This window comes from Octopus bimaculoides, chromosome 3 (genome assembly GCF_046866305.1).
Source record: "Octopus bimaculoides isolate indiv1 chromosome 3, ASM4686630v1, whole genome shotgun sequence".
Lineage (NCBI taxonomy): Eukaryota > Metazoa > Mollusca > Cephalopoda > Octopoda > Octopodidae > Octopus > Octopus bimaculoides.
In genome coordinates, this window is record NC_142930.1 from 40,438,699 (window position 1) to 40,465,402 (window position 26,704).

At 33.8% G+C, this 26,704-nt stretch overlaps 1 protein-coding gene and 1 non-coding gene across 2 annotated transcripts; one reads left to right on the plus strand and one right to left on the minus strand.

Moving 5' to 3' along the window:
- On the minus strand, positions 1–26,094 carry LOC106869299 (uncharacterized). The gene is made up of 8 exons (XM_089348820.1): positions 26,038–26,094; positions 22,456–22,660; positions 14,277–14,435; positions 13,819–13,962; positions 10,619–10,755; positions 7,729–7,870; positions 2,792–2,964; positions 1–338 (listed from the first exon to the last, which is right to left on the minus strand). Exons 1-8 carry the CDS (start codon positions 26,077–26,079, stop codon positions 60–62), a joined length of 1,281 nt encoding a protein of 426 aa, XP_089204946.1. The 5' UTR covers positions 26,080–26,094; the 3' UTR covers positions 1–59.
- Trnal-caa (transfer RNA leucine (anticodon CAA)) lies at positions 18,819–18,906 on the plus strand. Its single transcript has one exon. It is a non-coding gene; the product is annotated as a tRNA-Leu (tRNA).
- Positions 26,095–26,704: the final 610 nt, after the last annotated feature.

Genomic DNA, 26,704 nt, shown 5'->3' on the forward strand with positions numbered 1-26,704 from the left:
TTTTTTCTTTTGTTCGATTTTATTTTGTTGTTTAATTTGAAGTTATTTCCTCTGCAACATCATTGCCTTAGAAAGAACACTATTGTAAAAAAAGTAGTTAGCAATAAAGTGATGTGACAATTTGTTCGGTATGCCTCATTCTGTGTAATTTGTAATTTCGTTTGCATATTTTCATTTTCGTCTTGACTACCTCTTGGGGGTTTCCGAGTCCGTGGCGGATTTAGAATACTTGGATGAGCAGTGATGATTGAATGCACGTTGTGGTGCATTTGATTTTGTGTGTCGTCATTGCATCCTAACCACCAAGTACTGACTTTACGTGGGTAGCCTTCATCAACCTGAAATACCAAGAATAAAAAGGAGAAAATAGTTTTTTTAGTTTATTTCAGATTGTATATTATGTACTTCATAATTTCATAGTTTGACACGGAGGTTCTCAACCTTCATTTGCTTATGGATCTCTTTGATTCATATTTTAATTTAGCCATTCAATGTATATAAAGTATTAATGCGTTTTTATGATTGAATGTTATTAGGAATTTTATAAAAAAATTAAAATATCTTGTGTATTGTAGATGTATTGTTGTTGGCACTCCATCACTTACGACGTCGTGGGCTCTAGTTGATCCGATCAACGGAACAGCCTGCTCGTGAAATTAACGTGCAAGTGGCTGAGTACTCCACAGATACGTATGCACTTAACGTAGTTCTCGGAGATATTCATCATGACACAGTGTAACAAGGCTGACCCTTTGAATTACAGGAAGTAAGAGAGAGAGAAAGTTGTGGTGAAAGAATACAGCAGGATTCGCCACCACCCCCTGCCGGAGCATCGTGGAGCTTTTGGTGTTTTCGCTCAATAAACACTCACAACGCCTAGTCTGAGAATCGAAACTGCGAGTCCGCTGCCCTAACAACTGGGCCATTGCGCATCCACATTGTAGATATATAAGCAGTTTATTGCACAAATTTCAACAAAATCTTATATGGACCCCCAAGTGCCATATGGACCCCAGGTAGGAACCACTGGTTTAGCAGAATGGTTCTCAAACCCTCCCCACTTCAAGTAATGCTAATAAATTATTTTGACCTCCTCTTGGTTATTGTTATTAATTTAGGTACCAAACAATCAATGCATTTCTTTTTTTTTTGTTTTTTGGTGTGGCAAGTTAGTTGATTAATTTAATTCAAGCACTCGATTTGTATTTTATTTAATCAACTCCAGAGTGATGAGTAGCAATGTTCACCTAGGTGAAAGTAAAAATCCCAGAATAAATATTACAATGAAATCTATTACATGACATATTAGTGATTCTGCTAATCCATTCTCTTCCATTGTTTATCAATTTATCTTTTATCCTTTACTTGTTTCAGCCATTGCACTGAGGCCATGCTAGGGCACTGCATTCAAGTGTTTAGTCACACATATCAACTTTCAAGTGTAGAGTCAAACATATAAACCTCAGTAATTGTAGTTTCAAGGACTTTCCTTTGCCAAACTACTAAGTTATGGGTGCATAAGAAAACTGACACCAGCTGTCAAGTGACGGTGTAAGACAAACACACATATACAAATGAGATGAGCTTCTTTCAGTTTCTGTCAATCAAATCTACTCACAAGGCTTTGGTTAGCCCAGTGTTATAGTAGAGGACACTTGTCCAAAGTGCCATGCAGTGAGACTGAACCCAAAGCAAGGTAATTGGAAAGGAAGCTTCTTACAACACAGCCATGCTTGTACCTAATTATTTTCATTTTAGGCACAAGGCCAGGAATTTGGAGGTAAGGGGCTAGTCAATGACATTGATTGTATTATTTGACTGGTCCTTTTTTTTCTTGACTGCTGAGAGATTAAAACCAAAGTTGACCTCAGTTGGATTTTAACGCTGAATATGAAATGCCCAAATAAATGCAAGATCTTTTGTCTGATGATCAAATGAATTTCCAATCAATTTATTTTATCTCTTATTGTCTTTGTTAATTGTGGTATTAAATAATTATTTCTAATTTACACACAAATCCTGGTATTTCTGAGGAGATTGGAATTAACTGATTAAATTATATATACACGGATAACGTGTATATATGCTTATATATGTATGTATTATACACAAATGTATGCTTCTATGCATATATATATAATTATGTGCATATGCATACATATGTGTGTGAGACTATATATATATATATATATATATATATATATATATATATATATATATGGTGTTTGTCATTGCCGGATGAGACAAAAGTTGAAAGAATATCACCAGATAATTATTCTTTAATAAATAAAACATTATTGTTCCAGAGGGTTAGGGTGTTGCACACACGATCATGACATCATGGTTTCAATTCCTAGACTGAGTGGTGTGTTGTGTTCTTGAGCAAAACACGTTTATCTGCAGTCACTTCGAAACCTGATGCGTGGTACACTGTACAATTGTTCAGGCAATGTCGATTTGATGAAGAGAGTGAGCTAATGTACGGCACAAACATTTGATGATGTTGTTCAGCGAAAAGATGAACATTCATACGTCGTCTCCGAAGGGAGAGTCCCTCACTATTCTACAGTAAATAGATATGAGTGCCATCAAAACATATTGCATATTCAACTGCATGTATATTTCATGTCAACCAGTATTCATTAATTTTACTAATAACATATAATAATTATTATAATACATTCATACAAAAAGTATTGCATGAAAACCTACCAATAAGTTACAATTACAACATTATCCTTTTTTATTATTTTTTATACAAATATCACAAATATAATAAATCTTTACTTACTCTAAAGTTTTTGTCATTGAATCTATAGTAGGTGTCATCTTTGAAGAAGTAGGTTTTTCCATTTTGCCATTTGAACACCGCGGTAACACGGGAGGGAAGGTTAACCCAGACGTTCAGCTGCTTTGGATAACCAAAATCTACTCCATATTTAGCCCATCTCCAATAAAGCTGACCTGTTTATTTGACAAATAGAAACAAAAGTCAAATTTTAAAATATTGAGTTTAAAGTTTCTTTTATTAGCATTCATTTATTGATGGCAGAGATATTTTTTTCTGTTCCTGTCACAGATCTTGAAATCTTTAAAATCAAGTGAAAATTTTCAAAGTTGGTATACAGTTGTAATTTTTCATACTGAATCGGATCTTGTTATTCGCTTGTTCCAGAAAAAAAATGTAGAAAAACGTTACAGAGGTTTATAGTCTGATCATTTTTACCCAATCAGAAAAAAGATTTGGAAGCTGGCATTTTGTGCGTGATTGCTGTCTATGAAAACATTACGACGGCAAGCCTGTAAGAAGTCTTGAAGTCTTAATAAGCCTTAATGCATAAAGTCATGTGAAATGTTGGAACAGGCATGTAAAGTATATAAAAAGGAAATCTTCCTCAATGATTTCTTGGGGGGGGGGGGGCAAAAAATTACAAAAATACAAACTACGTTGAATTACAAAAATTAAAAAGAAAAATACAAACTGCAGTTCAGTCTACGTAAACAATTTCGAGTAAAAATTCAAAGAGAAAATATGTCTGGTCTCACAACACACTCCTTCGAAAACACTGCTTAGGTAGTAAGCACACTTTCTCCGTTATTATTTACATTTTGAGAAGACTGTACCGTCTCTCTCAATAATTTTCCCATTTGGACTGCTTTTCGGAGCACATATTCCGCGAACATAGCTGCTGTAATCAACAGCTGTACAGTGGCTCATCTCCAGTTCTTCAATACAAAACCGGACCCATGAATAATGGAAAAACAGCAGTACAGTCTTAAGAGGAAGGGTGCCACCTTACAACCACGTATCTTTGCTGACAGACACACACTCGTTGTTTCCATTTCGGGAACACCACCAGTAAATTTTACCACAAAGCATCTTCTTGTTCATATAGTGTCTTTTTGTACATAGTTTTCTTTCAGGTATATAGAACTGCATCCTCCTCTGTTTTCAATTTCTCCATCATATTCCAAAGGTTAAACAAGTTGACTGCGGTCATACTTTTATTTAGCGTGAAAAATTATGAAAATGATATAGTGACAGGACAGCAACTGAAAATACCAGGTGGTATATATATATAAAAAAAAAAAACAGGTCAAAATGACAAAAATGTGGTAGTGCAAACGTTTAGAAAATAGTCACTTGTCAAAGAAAATAGACAAGTAAACACAATACAAACACGTGGTTGGAATTTTAAGCAGACTATACCTTGGCATGTTACTATGGAAACAGGCACCAATATGTCTTTGGCTTTCGATTGGCTAAAATTACCGAAAAATCGGACACTTTAAAATCTATTAACTTTTTAATCATTAATTTATTGCAAAAACGAATTTCCTTTCCATGATTAGCATGCAAAACTACATCAGTACACAAACTTTGAAAACAATTGGAGCAAAATAGAGTTGAAAACTGTGACAGCAATAGAAAAGATCCAGTCTGTGCAAAATATATCAATTCAGTGTCTCTTCCAAAGAGATATTAACTCCAAAATACTGAAATATAAGAGAAAAAGTAAACTGTCATTCTGTCAATGCTTCTATTTTATTTCACTATTTTATTTCAAATTTACTTTGAAAATCTGCAATATTTTAAAAGCAGTTGAGGTCTCTAGCAATTCCAACTTTAATTACAAGCAAATGTTTAAATAAATATTCAGAGACATCATAGTTTTACATTATATAGCATTTGTAGCTGATTTGGTTGGAAGTTGGATTATTAGTTGAATGTTAGCGGTTTATTGTATTACCCGTTACATTTAACTTTGCTAAATGTTATTTATTAATAAATCATGTTTAACTGAAACAAACAGAAACGTTACAGAAGCGTTACAGAAACTTCTTTAAATAGCCATCTTCTTGAATATGAACTTCCATCTCACATACACACGCGCGCAAAGACACAAATAGATATGAGAGAGGGAGAGAAAGGGAGAGGGAGGGGAGTAAGATAAAGAAAGGCATAACAATAGTTTTGGAATCTTTTCTGTCTGGCTACTCCTGTGGAAATTTTAAAGTTTAAGTTTTTTTAGAATTTGGTGTAATGATGTCATTTTCTACACTGGATCCAGAAAAGACTTTTAAAAAGTTAGAGATAGTTTTTACCCAGTCAGAAAACCGGGTTTAGAAGCTGTCATTTTGAGCGTCCGGCAGTGTTGTCAACTGTAGACAAAGGAAATATTGACGGAATTCTGCTTTATGTACACCATTTAACTCAGAACTTTTGTATTTTTTGGAATTATCAGAAAAGTTTTGTGAATTTGTATTCTACACACAGGAATTCATACGATTATGCACCCACCCCACAAAATTGGTGCGTGATTCAAGGCCTATTTAGCTATTAATTTCAGCACATCTCACGAACACTTCATACCCGGTGTTTTAAGCATTTAATAAGCATAAAACAACCATGTAGGTAAGCAGCTTGGTATCAGCTTGGTTTGTTACTATAAAAATAGATACTTATATGTTTGTGGCATTCGCTTGGCTAAAATTATCCCAAAATTGTAAACTTTGTAATCCTTATTATTGATCAATGATTACCATTCGACACTACTCCAATACATCAAATATGAAATCAATTAGAACAAATATCGAAGAAACTGAAAAGTAGCAGCTGAACAGAAAGGATCCCAGTTTGGTACTTCACCCAATATCTTGGTTCTTGTAAAACTTTAAAAGAAATATGCGTTTTAATTATGGGAATCCTACGCAGGGCTTTGGTCGGTTAGATCCATAGTGGAAAATACTTGCCTAAAGTAATATGCAGCGAGACTGAAACCGAAACCACATTGTTGGGAATAAGCTTCTGACACAGCCACATCTGCAGCTCTTTCTCTCTCTCTCTTTCTCTCTCGCCCCGAACTCTCCATATATATATATATATATATATATATATATATATATATATATATATATATATATATAAACAGACAACCAGAGAGATAGCCATTGATGTATAAAATACATCTGGATTTCTTTAGACGTCTGGAGGTGGGGTTACACAATGCACTTTAGGCGCGTAATAAGGAAGTGAAAGTAAACAAACCAGAAGTGACGACAGTGAAGTCTAATTTCATTGAAACAATCTGCACAATATCCAGTATAAAGAACATACATTTTAGATAATAGGAAAACTCTAGATACAGTTATATACCAATTTAAAACAATTACGTTTATCAGGAATCGTAACAGATAGTAGGCACAAAATGGAATTTGCGAATATTTTTAAAGATCTGTATATCTTTCGTCGAATATTCCCATAAAGATATGATGTAGATATAGCAAGTCACTGAATTGCTTTCTCAGTACTCTTTGGTGCTGGGTACAACAATGTTGGAACGGTGTACTCCAGCTGTCATCTCTGTAATATTTAAGACATCAGGATAAATAAAGGTGTATGTGAGCTCATCATGGTGACGGATTTCACTTTTTCTATAATATTATGAGATGTCACTGTCACAACTTCCGCTCAGTTTACTTCGATTTTTAAAATTATAAATTGAATGGTAACTGTTTAAATAATGCTTATGATTACTAAGTTTAATTAAACTGACAGAATTAACATTCTATAGTATATTTTGTAAGCAATAAAACATACGGTGAAATGTCTTCATTCTTAAATGGTCTTTGTGTAAACAGGTAAACAGCCACAAAAGGCGTGGGAATTGGAATAAGAGTCATGTGTCTTTAAGAGCATTCAATATAATGTTTTTGCATTTAAAGTTTATCGATTGTCAAATATATATATATCTTTATTAAAAAGTAAAAATTTATGACCGGTCATAAAGTGATTACCAGTCGCGCACCTACAAAGCGCTTCGCAGTATTGGTGACTCGACAAACTCAATGGCTACTAATATAACTCCAGAGTATCCGAGAGATTGTAGCTTTCGTACTTATGTAGCGGCGCACAGCCTCCAGTACAGCTATAGAAGACAATCCACTTGGCGGCCTTTTGTAAAATACTCTGCGAACAGTGGTGTGTAATGAATTGTCTGTAGTTCATATATCCAAAAAAAAAAAAAAAAAAAAAATGAAACACACTCCAAAGCATTAGGTAATATATTTTAGGAAGTTATATATTGGAAGTTATGGTCGGTCAGAGTGTGACCACTGGTCTTGCACCATAAAGTGCTCAGCAGTATAGGTGTGAAAACAATGATCCCTATGACCGGCCATAACTTTTAACTTCTTAAAATATATTACTGTTTTAATGTGTGCTTCTTTTTCGGATATATGAACTACTGACGATATAACACACACACACACACACACCTAAATATATATATATATATATATATATATATATATATATATATATATATATATATTGGGCTTTTAAGTTACTTTTCATCGAATTTTGCTATACCATGGTAGAATGAGTTGCCCGCAGTACTAAATGGGGCAGTGGTGTTAAACCCGAAGCAACATGTATACGAAGCGAACTTCTTAACTATGCAGTCAGTGTTTTAAAATAGACAGGTGGCAGAGAGAGAGAGAGAGAGAGAGAGAAAGAGAGATACGGTTTTGTGTAGACGACACCTTTGTAATTATTAGGTCGATAACGGGAAATTCCTCGAATAGGTGTTCTGAACAGTGCATAAATCTCTAGATTGGATAAAACGTTGATATTGCAGTTATATATTTCTGGTTGTTTTCTATTTAACACCCTTATTCCTAAATATGATTAACTTATTCAGTCACCGTAGTTCGGAAATAATATACCTTTAATAAAATAAGTCTTTCCGTTTCCACCCCATACAAAAGCTGCGTCTATATTATCCGGCACTCCCTTGAAGCCATCGCGTATTTTACGTGGATATCCACTGACTGCTTTCATGTGGTCAAACTTCCAATATTCATCACCCTATTGAAATAAAAAGTAAAATAACATTATATATATATATATATATATATATATATATACAGCAAATTATGATTTACATATGAAATGATCAAAGAGTATATATATCGTTAGATCTCTTCAGTGTTTTAGTTGAAATGGATTGAGAGAGATGGACCTAGGCGGTGGAGTTGTGAGCAAATAATATTTTAAAATAATGTTTGATATACGTGTGTTATTGTTATCAGCAGTGAAGCGACGATAATGAACTGTTTGATACCGCGAATTACCTTATCTATTTATTAGTTTGTTTGCTGTATGAATAAACTCATATTTACTGATTATCAGCAGATTTTATGTTTCTACATAGGTGAATGTTTTCATAATAAATGTTCACGTGAGAGAGAAAGAGAGAGAGAGTATGCGTTTGTTTTGTTATTTAACCCCAGGTCAGCATTGATGGTGCAGATCTATGATAAATGACGTTCCCTTCAAGATGTTGAGGTGATTTCAGAAAGATTTGGTAGTCACATTTAGCAGGGTGAATGACCATATTTATGGTAAAGATATGTTCCAGTTTTCAGCTCTAAGCATTCTTATGGTAAAAATGTTTTCCAGTATGACCATAACTAGCTATTTCCCGGTGTTGTATATCTAAGTCCATATTGTACTTCTTTGATCAAAGCAACATTGTGTTTCTGAAGGAGAGTTGCTGTTGAAGACAACACATACATTCCTTTTCAGCTTATGTGTGTACTTGTAGGAAATGCCTGCACAATATTCTATGAGGTGCACATTGGTCAATGAGAAACTAAAGTATAATTCTTAATATATTCTGGCAGATTCGAATCTGAATACCTGATTGCTTTTGTTTTTCGTTATCGGAGAATATCCCTTCCCTTTCAACGGCGTGCGTTTACAATACATACGATTCATCGGAATAAGACTTCAAGATACCGTGGTGTTTCAACATCGTTATGTGTCTCTTCAGTCAAAGCTATCACGCTGAATTTCTTCGATGACGAAAAGCAATACCCGTGTGATATTCACGTGCCAGAACTTATTTTGCAGCCAGCCCATGAATTACTGAGGTTGATAGACATCAGCATGCACCTGCAACTAGTTTGTCTACTAATTCCTATAAACAAAACTCTTGCTTTGTCTAGATTCAATGAACTAGCGGGATAGCTTCGACTGAAGAGACACACAATATCGAAACATCACATATCTCAAAGTCCCCTTACACTGGTGAATCGGGTGTTTGTAAATACCTCATGCATGTGAGGGAGGTGTTGTCCGATGAGAAAGCATGTGTGAATATATATTCACGTTTGGATCTATCAGAATGTATTAAGAATACCAAGATGCCTAAAGAAACTTTACAGTAGGTGGATTGTATGAATGTTCAATAGATCCTGTAAGAGAGGGATTCAATCTATATACTGATACGAGATCCAGAGCGCCAGAACAGTAACTTGACTAACAGCTGCACCTCTAATTAAAAACAAATTTCACAGTCTATTTCAAGTTTGAAAGACGCCGGCTCTCCGGGACCAGAAACTATTCAATTCCAATTCGTCAAATTTTGTTGGTGGCACTGACTTTCAACAGAATTTATTTGTAAAGTTGCTCTAAGTTGTGCAAATCCGAACCTGAAGGAATATATCGTATATATGACGTATCGGTCAACTTCACTTTTACAATGAGTGGAGTCATCAAAATAGTCTATGTAAAGCACCTTCTATTCTAGTCATAAGCACTCTTTGATGTTCTGGCACATATATTTTAGCTATATCTATCTATATCTACTGTATTTTCGATGTCGCAAGCTTATGTTCAGCTCTCTCACATGCAGTATAGAAGTGCAGACATATTGCATCTATGGGTAACAACCAGAATCTGCAGCTAGCGTTTGCTATCCTATGTACTCAACAAAGAAGGAGGAATTTTTGTTTACATTTTGGAGGCCATATTGAATTAGTTCTAATCTAATATTGAGCACATTAAAAAAATTGTTAATTAGATATATGAAAATTTATAATTGCATTTGTAGTGAAAATGTAATTACAAATATCAAAGTAAGAAATAAAAATATAAACTGATATTTAATGAGTTTTTAAAATAGTCTGTAATCAACATGTTTTGAGATTTCTTCCAGAAAGGGGTAAGTTCCTCATGAATACCTTACAACTGTGGTTCGCAAAAAGGTGTTCTATAGCACACCAAAGTGCCAGATAGGGGCATTTTAGGGTTTCGTAAATTTTTGTAGTCATAATTTAAACTTTTAGCCTGTAATCTGTCCATATCGTACATAGATATTCCACCTGTTTTATGTTTGAACTGGCAAGATCCGGTCTCTCACACCTATCCTACACTGCCATTTAGAAATTAAACAATTGCACCATCGAAACAATATGAATAAATAAGCATTACATTTCACTGAGTTATCTGAATACTAAATAGTTAAATTCTTGCAAAATCAATACTAACTCAAGCGTTAGTACAGATTGTCTTAATCTTGTAACTTGTAATCACATTGAATACATGCCTAATTGACAAAACTAAGCAAAGAGAACGTTTTCTAAATTTTTCTTCTATATTTTCAACAGCTTTTTTAAAAATGTGACAATAATTCCTTTTTTTCTATTTGGCCTCCAGCGGGCCACAATATCGAGGAGATTGAGAACCAACGTTTTAAACAAAGGTATACATTTCTGAAACACAATATCAAATGATGAGCAATATGTAGGAGGGCTGTTAGATGATGCTTACCTTAAATATAAATGTGTAGCTATTATCCCAGGTAAGGGCTGCGTCAATAGGACCAGTGACACCGAACCAGTCCCATTCAATTTTTCTCGGATATCCTACATCAATTCCTGTTCCTGACAATCGATAATATTTATCTCCTGAAATATATTAAAAATCACCGAATGTACTTAGTGTCCATAGTTTGCTTTACATTAATAAGAGACCTAAGATTGTCACGTAACGAATTAAATCTAACACGTTAGCTCAATAACTCTGGCTACTGGCTTAATAACATATCACATTGATGATGACCTCACCGAGGTCGACGACAGAGACAACAAAGCTAATATCGATAGTAACGATAATGGTGATGATAAACGATGGTGGCAGTACAGGTTGTTGTTGTTGGTGTTGTTGTTGTTGTTGTTGTTGTTGCTATTGCTGCAGCTGTCGTTGTTATATTGATAACTATGATAATGGCAATGACGATGATAACCGTGGTGATGATGATCTGAATGATCGCGATTATGATGAAGACGTTAAGGAGAAAACTTATGATAATTATCAGTCTCGTGTTTGTGTACATAGCAATAAAATTGAAAGTGGTGATGGTGATGTTACTGTTGATGAATACGATGATGATAGTGATGATAATGATAAGCTAGCAAGAGAAGGAGAAATAGGTGGTGGTTATACCGAGTCATATTGGGTAATGGAATACTAGATATAGAATACTTCAGAAAGTACGGAATAATCACGGTAGGAACTCCATTCATCTGTGCTATGTAGTACACACACACACACACACACACACGGGTTACTCCATATCAGTCAGGAAGGACTATAGGACCGGTTTCCCTGTGTCTTTGGCACAAGTATACATATTCCTCACTGATGGGACGCCGGTTGATTACAGCATCGCCTGCTTTTTGTCAGTGCTCTGTAGCAACGTGAAAGGAAATGTATTGCTCAATAACACAACGCTTCACCCAGTGCTAGAATCTTACGGTCACGAGTCCAACACACTAGCCATTAAGCCAGAGTATGGGATATTCTGTCATCCTAGAAACAGCTGTAAGTCATTGAATCTTTTCCAATAATAACAATGTATATGAATTGAGATGTTTGACTTGCCTTATCGTTTGTTTCCTCCTTAACAATCATATATTCGCTATATCGGAAATCTGCAATGGCTCCATAACTACCGTCTCGGCTATAATCTTGGAGCCCTAGTAATCCGTTACAGTATTTACGTAGCGTACCTAATCGTTTAGCTCACCTGTGTGACTAAACCCCCATATTTTGCATATATACTCTTTTTACTCTTTTTACTCTTACTTGTTTCAGTCATTTGACTGCAGCCATGCTGGAGCACCCCTTTAGTCGAACAAATCGACCCCAGGACTTTTTCTTTGTAAGCCTAGTACTTATACTATCGGTCTCTTTTGCCGAACCGTTAAATTACGAGGACGTAAACACACCAGCATCGGTTGTCAAGCGATGCTGGGGGGTGGGGGTGGACAAACACAGACACAAACACGCATATATATACATATACATATATACGACGGGGTTCTTTCAGTTTCCGTCTACCAAATCCACTCACAAGGATTTGGTCGGCCCGAGACTAAAGTAGTAGACAATTGCCCAAGGTGCCACGCAGTGGGTCTGAACCCGGAACCATGTGGTTGGTAAGCAAGTTACTTACCACACAGCCACTCCTATATATATATATATATATATATATATATATATATATATATATATATATATATATATATATATATATATATATATATTTATTTATTTATTTATTTACATGCACATACACACACAAACATATCTATATTCTGTCGCTACTGGATTTGTTAACTATATAATATACGTTTATATATAATATATATGTTGTATATATATTGTCTTATATTATATTTTTATCTCCGTCAATCGTGATTTTGACTTCGTATCATGCACCATTCTTTCGTAAAATATTTTATTTTACTGTGTATTTGCGATCAGACATATATATCCTCTTGGCCCTCTTACATCTGGCGCAGCAGAACATCAAAATTATTACAGATGGAGGGAGTTGCACTGGCACTTGACTGCTAAAAATTTCAGCTGACTAGACTGGAGTAACGGGAAAATAAGTGCCTTGCTCAAGGTAACAGTACATCGCTCACTCCAGGAATAGAACCTCGACTCTATGATCGTGAGTCGAATATACTAACCACTACGTCATGTCATAGACCTACATGTATGTAGTGTGTATGGAAGAGCATACGTCTTTATAAACACTTATTTCATATGCAAAGGCTATGTAGATGAAGAAAAGAAAAGAAAAGCATATGAACAATTTTCATATAAAATATTTAAATAAGTTAATATTTTTGAAGATACTCTTTTACAATGAAGGTGATGTCTTTATGTTTCCCTTGTCATTTGATGTCTACATCTATCGGTGGATACGAGCCACATGTGTGAAGTGTGACGGTGGTGTGGCAAAGTATTTCATGGTCTATAACACAAACTTCTGTAATGAAGTATAGGTTCTCAGTAAGTAGGTAAATGCAACTTGGAGAAAATGGGGTAAACGTTTCCGTTATATAGGGGCTTGCAGGAACGAATCGATTAGCCAATGGGTTTTGTTCAGTTTTTGTCTTTTGTGGCTAGCTTGTGTTATCTGATAAGAATAGATTTGTTCATAACATTTAAAACAAATTCAGCATTTCGGTAGAAGTTAGTTGCAAACTTATTGGGGTATAAAGGATAGATTTTGTTTTTAGAGAGTAAGAAATGTGTGGATTAATTCTAATCTGTAAGTTTATTTCTTGTGTTCAATAATGTAAATCTTTATTAGTTGTCATAGTAGTACAATAATAATGATGATAATAATAATAACAACAACAACAATAATAATAATCCTTTTTGCTAAAGGCACAAGGCCTGAAATCTTGGGGGAGGGGACTAGTTGATTACATCGACCCCAGTGTTTCACTAGTACTTAATCTATCGACCTCGAAAGTATGAAAGGCAAAGTCGACCTTGGCGGAATTTGAACTGAGAACCTAGCAACAGGCGAAATACCACTAAACATTTCGTCCGGTGCGCTAACGATTCTGCCAGCTCGCTTCCTAAGTAATAATAATAATAATAATAATAATAATAATAATAATAATAATAATAATAATAATAATAATAATAATAATTTGAGTATTTACCTTTAAAGACATATGTGGCATCATCAGGTAACTTGGTAATGGCATCTATAGAAGCGTCATGGCAAATAGGAGGTCCACTCATTCGGCCCTGTGTCGGCAATGGGTCGGGAGGGCGCGGGTAAAACCGCGAATCTGACCGACTTCCTGTAGATAACAGAAGCAAAATAAAAAGAAAATAACCATCATGAACCTCTTTGTCATCAACGTCATCGTCGTCGTCTTTCACTGAATTTTCATCTTCCTGGCAGAGGAAGATGAAAGTATGATAACTTATTGCACATTGAAAGTCAGTGTATGTATGTTTGTGTGTGCCCGATCGTGCATGTGGGTGTGAGTGTGCGCGCGCGCATTCATGTGTGTGTGTGTGTGTGTGTGTGTGTGTGTGTGTGTGTGTATGTGTTGTGTGAGTGGGTACAAATACTGGCCAATATTTCCAATTGTTATACGTAGGAACCTACCATAGAGTTCTTGTACTGCAGCTATATCATCTCTGCTTAGTTTAAAATTTGGTTTATATCCTCGATAGAACGGTGCCATCAAAGCATCGTTGACATCAGAATGAGCCAAACCGAGAGAGTGACCAATTTCATGCGCCGCCACTTGAAAGAGATTAACCCCTAGAAATAGAATAGTTCAACAGTTACTTTTCGTCTTAGTGAAGCAATACATATATGATGCATGGATGATGTAGACATACGTTCACATTGCGACATACAATTGAGAATCTATAGTATCTAGAGAAAACATTAAAATCAGGAAAACAGGTTCTTTTACTCTTTTACTTGTTTCAGTCATTTGACTGTGGCCATGCTGGAGCACCGCCTTTTGTCGAGCAAATCGACCCAGGACTTATTCTTTCAAAGCCTAAGCCTAGTACTTATTCTATCGGCCTCTTTTTGCCGAACCGCTATGTTTTGGGGACGTAAACACACGAGCATCGGTTGTCAAGCGATGTTGGGGGGACAAACACAGACACACAAACATATACACATACACACATATATAAATATATACACACACATATATATATATATATATATATATATATATATATATATATATATGCGATGGGCTTCTTTCAGTTTCCGTCTACCAAATCCACTCACAAGGCTTTGGTCTGCCCGAGGCTATAGTAGAAGACATCTGCCCAAGGTGCCACGCAGTGGGACTGAACCCGGAACCATGTGGCTGGTAAGCAAGCTACTTACCACACAGCTACTCCAACGCCTAGATTAACCTTTTACCTGTACTGTTTATCACGTGACACATATTTCCTTGGCGTCCATGCATCATATATGATACATAATCCCAATTTTTTTCAACCGTGTGAGTAACTAGGTAAGATTTATATTTCTCAGATCATATGAAATAAGGGATAACTAAAAATCTGGAAGCAGGGATGGACGTTTTGGACAAACTTATGAAAATGCTTTGGACAGACAAACCGTTAAATTAGTGAGCGTACATACATGCAATAACCCTATGAACATACAGATATTTCAAGGATTTAACTGGTTATAGTTTGGGGCAAAATTTTAAAAAAGGGATATGAAATAGAAAGAAATTTAACTATCATAGAAATAATGTATAAATGAATATAAATAACATATATGAAATAACTTGGTAATGCCCCCCCCCCCCACATATATAATATAAGGTAAATATATACATTAAAATGAAATGCAAGGAATATATATACACTAAATTAAAAACGTGCGTATGTGTATGTGTGTGTAGGTATCCTGGAATCGATATTTGTAAGAGAAATTGTATAAAAAATTATGATTAATATATCATCATCAGTAGGTTGCAGGGAACAGTATGAGAGCATTATTTCCTTGTATATATGTAAGCTATGCAACAATTTGGAAAACTACAGGATCCTTCGGAGATCAAGTAAAATTTAAAGAAAATGGAAATACCATCTCTGCATGCGTACAGTTTATATACTCGAAAGTGTTCAACTGTAATAGATATACAAAAATAATAATATTCAGAAAAAAAAACCTGACTTTGTATTGGAGATAGAAGTATGTATACATTTCTTAGGTATTTTTCAGACTCTTAAGGTAGGAACATCGCCTTCATCACTACCAAATATAAATAATAATTTGTAGTCAACTAAACTGAACTTACATATTATAACTGTATTACAGGTATAATATGTAATAATGAATGTATACGATTATTTCTTCTTGCAAGAACTTAGCAACAGCTTCAATTAAATTAAAATAAGATTCAGTCAATTAGTATGTATATCGCGAGGTGTCAACCGAGGAGGGCTGAGCTCCGTTTAGCAAAAAATTTATGGCCTAAGAAGGAACTGGAATTAAAATTAATATAGTCTAATCTTGCGGATCATGTATAATAGTAGAATTATTACATTTAAATCTATATAGAAATATTCTATTTATAGTTTAGTTAGCTACTTTTCTTTTGATCTCAGAATTTTGAGCCCATTATTAGTATCAAAAAGAGAGAGAACATTGTAGATGTGTTTATATCGATCATCATTAAAACAGAGAAATAGCTCTTCAAATGATTCTATAAATCCAAATTTTTAAAACCGCATTTGCCGAATATTCATCCACTACCTAATGGCAACAACAATAGCCTTTTTGAATATTATGAAAATGCTCTGAAAAAGCTTAAACTGAAATGAGCAAGGAAGTTTCAAGAACCGACCCGAGAGATCCTTAACGCTTCACGTATTGTAACACTGAGAATACAGAAGTTAGAGAATATCGCATAAAACAGAAATTTTAGTCAAATCATGTGCTTCCAAAATGGTAGAAATTGTAATCAGAATTGAAACATAGAGACACAGCTTGTAGCAGTTTTACTACCATACTAAATAGTAGTGTTCGAATAGTACAAGTTCAAATTGTGAAGGATTTTGATTCTTTTTTTTTTTTAGATCAAATTATGCATTCACTGATGTGGCATCATATTCCCAGTGGCTCAAACTTGATTAAAATGTTCAATTCGGGTCATCTAAATAGGATTTTGTCTTGTATATCTTTGAAATAAATCTATCGGTGCAGTAAAGATGCAGCACTGAGTTGGGAAATGTCTACGCGAAAAAAGCTAGCTCCAAAATTAGAAGACAATCATTGTATTATCTATTGTCAGATAATGGATTCTGTGTTACTAGAAAAAGGATTTGGATTAAAAAGATCAAATCATGATTTTTGTCAAATAATGTACTCTCAGCTTTGAGAGGAAAGCAGGACAAGAAGCCACTTCTATACGATTAAAATATTTTAATGTCTTTCGAGAAGAAATGTAACCAAACGTGTATTTGAATCTGAATATGATGAACTCATTCTATATTTTGAAGTACAGGGTGTGGCGGAATTATTTTCTTGGCTGAATGATGAGGAAAGATCATGCACCCTGGCAATTTGTTTCATATTTATGAGGCTCTGAACAAATTGAATCTTCAGATGCAAGGAAGGAATACAAACATGAAACAATTTATTGATTCATTGAATGCCCCGAGGGCAAACTGGATAGCTGGAAAAGGAAAGTCAATATAAAGAATATCTGAGAAATTGTCATCAAGCTTTGATGGTGACGTTGAAAGCCAAGTAGTTTCAAAATTTAAAAACAATACGTATTTGCTGCAAAATACATTTATTTAGCCGTTGAGGAAATGGATTTAGTGTAAAATCCATTAAAATTGTCACTTGAAAAGTTGCTTATGACTGTCAAGATGAATTTCTATAATTGAAGAATGTTTTAGGAGCAAAGGATTATGTTCGATTAGAAATGCATCACAAAAGATTGATGCTTGATGTGCGATTCCTATCCAGGACGGAAGTTGCATTTTTATTGCTTCCATTTGTGTCAACATATCTTTGTGATTCAGATTCTTTAAGTCTGTTGGAAATGGGAACGAGGCTACATAGTAGATTAGAAATTGAAAATGATTTGCATTGTGCCCTTTAAAGAAATTTTCCACAGCTCCAATAAATGGCAAAGTAAAAGGAAGACAAAAACTCATAGGATTCCCATTCACTGCTATTTTCATGAGATAAAAATAAATTACAATAGCTAGGTTTTCTATTGAACATTTTGTATATTGAAGTAAAACGTAGCATATAGTCTGTTAAATAATTAGCTATGAATACAATAAATATTTTATTGAAATTTAAAAATCTATCAACATTCCTTTATTACTAGATCGGCATTATAAAAATATCCTAAATAATCTATATGAACTTAATATAGAAAACTAAAGATTTCCAGTGTTATATGTTTATTATTTCGAATGCAAATTTTGATTCAGACAATACTGAAAAGCAGAGAATATAATTTTGAAAAATGAAAAATAAGAGAAACGACGCCAGAAGATGGCTGAGAAATACTACACTGGATCTTGTTGTCTCCTTTCACACATACACGGACACACACACACACAAACACACACATACACACACACACACACACACACACACACACACACACACATGTCCAAAACAAGTTGGAAAAATAGTACTGCAAAATTATCACAGAAATGTTACTCGGAGTTTCACTTTCCTGTTTGTCGGACAGTTCAAGTACCTGAACAATCTTACTTCGCTATTTACATTATTCACATTTGACGGATATTTGTCCTCATCTTGTTTGTTGTTAACACAATGTTTCGGTTGATATACCCTCCAGTCTCCACCATGTGTCATTGGAAAATTTCGAACCTTGTATTTTTCGATGTTATTATTATTATTATTATTATTATTATTATTATTATTATTATTATTCAGGTCACTGCCTGGAATCGAACAACAAACGAGATGAGGACAAATATCCGTCAAATGTAAATAATGTAAATAATGTACATAATTCCTCATCTCTTAAATATAGAAGTGTATAATCTTAATTCGGTTTTCATCACAACTGTCTGACGAAAAGGAACGCGAAAATTTGAGCAACAGTTCTGTGATAATTTTGCAGCTATAATAAAAAGTTTATATATACATAATACAGAATATATATATATCAGGATGGCCAAGCGGTCTAAGGCGCCAGACTCAAGTTCTGGTCCACGAATGTGGGCGTGGGTTCGAATCCCACTTCTCACAGATAACATTTTATTTAAGGCGGTGCTCCAGCAGTCAAAAGACTGAAACAAGTAAAATAGTAAAGAGTATATATATATGTGTGTGTGTATATATCAATATATATTGGATGTTTCTTTCTCTGGGGTTAGTCTAATTCATGTGGACATCTCTGATATAAACCCAATTAGGTTAAAAATTCGATTGAGTCTATTAATCGCTTTTTGAATCAACAAGAAATAGTTAAATTTGCTCCGTTTATATATCCACTCCGTTGACGCTATGTAAATTGGACCACTGACTAGACGTCCATCTACGACCATCCCACAAAAGGGTTCATAGCCGAATTAAAATGTCAACAAAGCTTAAGAAACCACATGATATCGTTCGTGGTAGTGGTCAACACCAGCACCTTACATACATACTGACAAATATATCTATTTATCTATCTATCTATTTGAAGAAAAACAACAAAAATTCAATAGGTTATACCATGTTGACTGGGCTGCCATTCAACAGACTACATTGTTGAATGGCAGCCCAGTCAACATGGTATTTTCTTCTTCTCCTACTCTTGTTTTTGCACACATCTACAAAATGACTTTCTATAATGAAATTCCATTATGCAGCTGAGGAGTATATTTTCATTGCACATTTTATGTAGTATTCTCACTACATGAAGTTTGTACGAAACGTACGTACTGCTACAACCTATTGAATTTTTGTTGCTTTTCTTCAAATTCTATTCACCAAATCTCTTGACTTTGTTTATGGTTTTCACCCTACCAAATTCTGGTGCCTCATACATTTTCAGTACCAAATTTAATCGTTTGATTAAATCTATATTATATATATATATATATATATATATATATATATATATATATATATATATATATATATATATATATATAATAATATTAGGGACAAAATCCAAAATTACAGGCAAAAAACTCAATTAAAATCAATTTATAAAAAAATAAAATTAAATTGAGCCTTATAGATAAAGTATATATAAAATATATAGTTTTAGGGAAAATAACCAATTATCAAGAACTCATCGATGAAAATCCACTATCACATATAGAAAAATTAATAATTAAAAGCACAATAAATGAGTATAATATAAAGTAAAGTAAATATCATAAGATAAATATAATAAAAAGATTATACGTGTTTCATAACCAATTTTCAAATAGAAAAGAAATTTAAATCGATTAAAATCAATTGAAATTATTGAAAATAAGTTCTATTCAAAAATATAGCTACTCGTCAGATCTTAAGTAGAACAATAATTAGATATATATCTCAACCAACAATAAGTACCAAATGAATTAATATGAAATACTTATTATATAAAGATAGAAAAATTGTGCTTTTAATTATTAATTTTTCTATATGTGATAGTGGATTTTCATCGATGAGTTCTTGATAATTGGTTATTTTCCCTAAAACTATATATATATATATATATATATATATATATATATATATATATATATATATATACGGTGTGTGTTGCGTTCCATTACTTGATGATTATAATTGAAAAATATATAGACAAACGACGTAAAGTATACTGAATGTAAAACCGAACGGAAGATAAACAGAAAGTCCATAATTCTTCATCAATTATCCACCAATTTTACTGTCATAAATCACACTCTGTGTCGTTTTGCTTGTTCTGTTTAGCTCTTGTTCCAAATTCAACGCAAGAAAACTGTTTCCTTTGCGGGCACCGCCGATTGGGAAGTACTCAGTCTTATCTTCAAAGGTGCGAAACTGAACAGTACCATTGGTCGATATCTGATGAAGAATTATGGACTTTCAATTCGTCTCCCGTTCGTTATTACATTCAGCATACGTTACATCGTTTGTTTATACAACTTTTCATTTGTCAAGTAATGCAATGCAACACACACAGTATTTATGTTAACAAGTTTGTTTTTATATATCCATGTGATTCTCTATCTCTCTATCTCTCTTTTGCCTTCATTCTTTCACCTTTACTTTCTCTCACCTTTTCACTTCTATTCTAGCCTTTCTGCCTAGTTCTTCTCTCTCACCCTCCTATATTCCTTGCATTTCTACTTCCTCCTCTCTCTCCATCTTATATTCCTAACATTTCTACTTCCTCCTCTCTCTCCCTCTCCCTTCTGTCATTCTCCTCTGTCTGCTGCTGTCATGTGACCAGCGGCCAGTTTCTCTTTTTCTTCCTTTCTTAGAATGGTCCCTAAGCTGACCAGTCGCAGGTTCTGTCTCTCCGTTCTCCATCCTTCAAAACGTTCGAAACGTAACCCACTATTCTCGTCTCCCTGCCTCAAAGGCCGTATTCTGTTCGACTGTTTGTCATCGACCACTGTTCTAAATCACACTCTGTGTCATTTTGTTTGTTTTGTTCTGCTCTTGTCCCAATTCTACACAAGAAAATATGTTTTGCGGGCACCACCAATTGAGAAGCACTCAATCTTATCGTTAAAGGTGCGAAACTGAACAGTACCATTAGTCGATAACTGATAAAAAAATTATGAACTTTCTGTTTGTCTCCCGTTCGTTTTTACATTCAGTATACGTTACGTCGTTTGTTTATACACCTTTTCATTTATATATATATATATATATATATATATATATATATATAGAGAGAGAGAGAGAGAGAGAGATAAAACATAGGTAGCAGTTTGTCAGTAGCAGTATCTATATGTGCCTATATCACTTGGTCTAATTTAACGTAAAATTTACCAAATATAATATGGGTAACGAATTTATTAAATTTCTAAATCTTTTGAAATATAATTTGCTAAAATAATAATGCAAATTTGTTGAAAAACTTATATGGAAAATGCCGTCTTTTTAAAAGTACCATGTTGCAAATATTACATTAAATAATAATTTAAATAACCATTTCCCTGCATTATTATAAGGTAGCAGTGCGTTAAAACTATTTTAAAAATAGAATGTTATGTTAACATTAATTTAATAGTACCTTGCTAAAAACGTACTGCTTTCTTAAAATGATATGGGAAGAAATTGTTATAATTTTCGAAGTATTTTATTAAAATTTTGTTAAAAGTGTAGAAGATATATTGCCAAATTCATCTTACAAATATTAGTTTAAGCTTAGTATATTAAAGTATGTTAAAATTGTATTACTTTGCTGAAATTATTATGGTAAAAATATTAAAACTATTCGGTTAACATATGTTAAAATATACCAAGAGCTAAAAAAATCATTATATTACTCTAAATTTGCATTACGATATGTGTTGTTAAAAATGTTAAACAGTTTTTGAAATATGTTAAAATTGTTAGATTAAAGCAATATTGCTATGTTAACATACATTAAAAATATGGTGCTAAAATACAAAACAGTTCTATATAGAAATATTTTGAAAGATACTTCCAAGAAATGCCTCGTTATGTTAAGAATATTACCATAACGATATATTGTTTGAAAAACGTTATGTCTTAATAGCTGTGTTAAAGTATATTACGCTTAAAATATCCCTTGAAAAATATAATCGTTAGAAAATATTGAAGAATGATCGAAAAGACAAAAATGGAAAGCTATTGTTACCTTTCCAACTGTCAACAGACCAAGGTTCGGAATCATCAAAATGTGCGTCACCACCAAACTCAGGAAAGAAAGCGTGAGCTAACGTTCCTCCGATTCCATCGAACGGATGACGATCCCCGTGTTCATGAGCCGCAAACAATACATCGATATCTGTATTCCTGATAGCCAACTGTTTGAATGTCAAAGATGTGACATCACTCCAAACCTGTAAAACAGAAATACGAAAATATATTAAAGTGCCATATTTAATATATGTTATATTATTATATATAGCGGTCACGTCTTGAACTCATATTCCACTCTCTTAAAAATGTGGAAAGACGGTGGAAAATATAGACTGGAAATAATTTCAATATAGTAGACATATTGTACATGAAAGTTTGAAGGCCATGACTGGAATGAAATCAATCATGGCTCTGCTCCTTCAGAGCTGATTTGGAATTAGATAGCAATACGAGTATAACACGCTTATGATTTGAGGACAGTTGCACTAATATTTAACAGAGCGGTATTTTATCGCTCATAGAATGATGAAATTCTACAATTAGAACTACGCAGGAATTATAAACAAAAGAGCAATACAAGTTAGTGCTAGGCGCACATTAAATCATGCTATTTCATTCAACTTAGATGGGCATTATGAAATGATGAACCCGTTACTGAGAAGAAAATCGAAGATATAAGACAAAATGTAGGCATAAATCAATATAAGTAAGGAATCTGATTATAAACTTTAAAATTATCTATCACAGAACAGAAAAAAAAACCTCATACAAAAGAATAAGCGCAACTCGACACTTAACATATAATTATCAACAAACTAATGAATGCATCACAACCGAAAACGCTAATCAAAATAAATGACAAAGAGTTTAAAACTCTGAATTAGTGGTTCTCGATCATTTCTTGCCTATGGAACCCTTCAATTTCTATTTTACTGTACTGGACCTTCGCAGTCATTCGATGTATATAAAAAATCTTATTTTATTTTTATAATTAAATATCATTAGGAATTGAATTAATAAAATTAAAATATTTCGTATATTGTAGAAGTACAAGCAAATAAATTTTAACGACAAAATCTTATTATGGTCCCCTAAGGAACTGATGGACTCCGGTTCAGAACTACTGCTCTAAATGGTCAATCGGTTTGCGAGAAAGGAATACCAGCCAAATTCTCATCAAATCGCACGTTACTGGGCTGTCTTCAACAAAGTAAGATATATTAAAAAATGTAATTTTATATATACTGGCTCTGGCAATATGTCAATGTTCGTGCTTGTAGCCGAAGAGAATTTCATTAAGTCATACGTCGGACCTGGTGAGTACAACAAAATAAGATTATATACCCAGAGAGAAAAATGAGCAACACTAAAAGAAGAAATATCCTGAAAGTCCCTTTCGGAGTAAACAGAATATACATTCTTCCCCACACTATACATGAAACGCAATTCCACACAAAAACTGAAAAGAATATAAAGACCTTGTAAGAAACTCTGTCCACAGACAAAATCTATCCAAATATCAATATGCCGAGTGATCAAATCTAAGCAAGGGTCACCTGGTTTGATCTTAATGTAGTCAGATGCTCGTTAAAGAAATCTTATTGAAATATGTCGGAAGAAATGTTACATAAAATTTAAAAATACAACAGTCTCATTTGTCATTAGTCAACAAAGGAGCAAATAATTGTTCTTAAGATGAAAAATAAAAAAAAAATGAGAATAAGAAAGACCAACAAAATAAACGAAGCGGAGAGAATGTGCATTGAATATTGTAAAGAAGAAAAGGAACGAAATGATATATTTTAGCCAAATTGGAAAGTTTTAGTATAAAAAAGAGGCTTCCTTTTGCAAAGGCTAATATAAGATTGATAAAAATAAGAAGAAAACATTCTGGAAGGGAAAGAAAGGTTTCTATAAATCTATAAACCATTTCAATAAAAGCATGCAGGAAAAAAACACCACTTTGGAAAAAGTGAACTCATCTTTCAGGGGAATAAAGTATTTGAATCAAATAGCAAAAATGTTCGCAAGTAACTTAACACAATCAATTTAAAGCCTAAAACCAGATGATAGTACTACAGTGCTTTTCATATTTCTTCTGCGCATTGCTCCACCGCGAAGATAGAACGTGGCATAATTATATACAAAACGATTTTTACATAGAAAATTTATTACACGGTTATAGGGAAAAATTACCCCAAAAGATTGTATATGACATTCAGCAGTGCTAAAATATACAAAGAGTTACAAGTAAAGACATATTGATTTCGAAATTTGGTACAAGGTCGGCAATTCCGAGGGAAAAGATAAGTCGATAACATCAACCACAGTGCTCAGCTGGTACTTATTTAATCAACACTAAAAGACGAAAGGCACAGTCAGTCGCGGCGGAATTTGAACTCGGAACATAAACACAGACAAAATGTCACTAAGCATTTTTAACTGCCTGTTCGCTGCCTTGTAGAGCTAAGAAAATAATTACTTCAAATTTTGTACAAGGCCAGAAATTTCGGGGGAGGCAATATGTCGATTGCATCATTAATGGATCACTTAATATATAAGAAATTAATATTGCTAAGGCGGAAATAATATTGATCTTTCTCTCTCTAAAAAAAAAGAAAATACTAGAGACCGACAAAACTAGGGACGAATAGAGTTTATATATCAGAACAACATACAGACCGGATCTTCAAAGAAGCAATAATGACTTAGAAAAAGATAATGGAGGAGGAATGGACAAGAAAAGGTAATATGAAGTAAGAAATAACTTAAGACACAAAATCTTTAGCAAAACGCATTAAATATCATACGAGGGCATGGATAAAACTGTGCAAAGATGAATGCATGTGTGTGTTGTTGTTGTACTTCAGGTTGGCCATTTTTTTGTTTTCCAAGTAAATACACGCACTGCGTATTCGCGCTTTACTCGATTGCAAATGTTCATATTCCATTAAACAAAAGATTGTTCTATCTAATGTGGTAGCTCTAAATCTTTCAGCAAACTTCGAAACCGAAAATGTTTTTTACTAATGGGACTAAAAAGCATACGAGTAGATGAAAAAATGTCTTAGACAAACATGTACACAATATTCACGATTAAAATATAATATTTCATCACGTTTTCCTTCCCTAAAATCTGGATATTACAGATGATAGAATGACCTGATATATATATATATATATATATATATATATATATATATATATATATATACATGGCTGGTTTGTTGACTTGCATTCATGGGATTGCTGCTTTATTAAGAGAAACATTGGATGTTATCCCAATCTCATACAAGGAAATACATAATTGAAATTGAAAAATTTACAAATATGTGCAACATACACAAAATAAAACTACTGGTAATTGCCTACCAACTGATACTGTGAAAAGTATAGAAAATACAAAACAAAAACATATATAAAGCACGGTATACACTCAGGGCCTACAGATCTGCCATCAAAAATGCGTTGAAAGCACGTAATAAATATAAATCTATTACTATTACTGCTTATAGTACTAATACTTTCTGCTATAGGTACTAGAATAGAAAGCATGTTAGAAGGGTTAATCTTTTACATCAACGCCGGTGATCAGCTGATACTTCATCGACACCGTCATTTTGAAAGGCAAAGTCGACTTTAAGTGAATGTGAGCTAAGAATGTAAATACGAATGACGTGCCGCCAATCATTTTGTCCAGTGTACGAAGTATGTTGCCTGCACATCGCCTTTATTTTGGTGATGATTTCAAATTGTGGCAGAAAGCCATCAATTTCGGGATGAGTCGATTACATTGACTCGACTATTAATTCTTTTATCGATTATTACTTCTTTTATCGTTCCCGGCAGCATTTGAACTCAGAACGTAAAGTCGGAAGAAATTCCGCTTAGCAGTTTTTGCCGGCGTGGTAACGTTTCTTGCAGCTCACCGCCTTAATAATAATGTGCTCTATAACTGAGGCTGCGTATCCCTTTGTCTAACGAATAGTCAAGAAGGAATGCGAAAATGTAGACACACAATCCTCTAAAATGAAAAATATCTCGACTGTAGTAAAGAAGAAGGTGAAGATAGTACCAATTATTGTTGGGTCCTTGGGAAAAATATCAGAAGTCAATATGTGCATCTCTGATCACGAGCAGGAGTAGTAGGGGCGGAGCATCAAAGCCGTGTGTTGAGAGGAATTGTTAGAGTCGTGTATAATTCACCTTTGGAAATATGGGTGTTTCTTTTCAATATCCTTAAT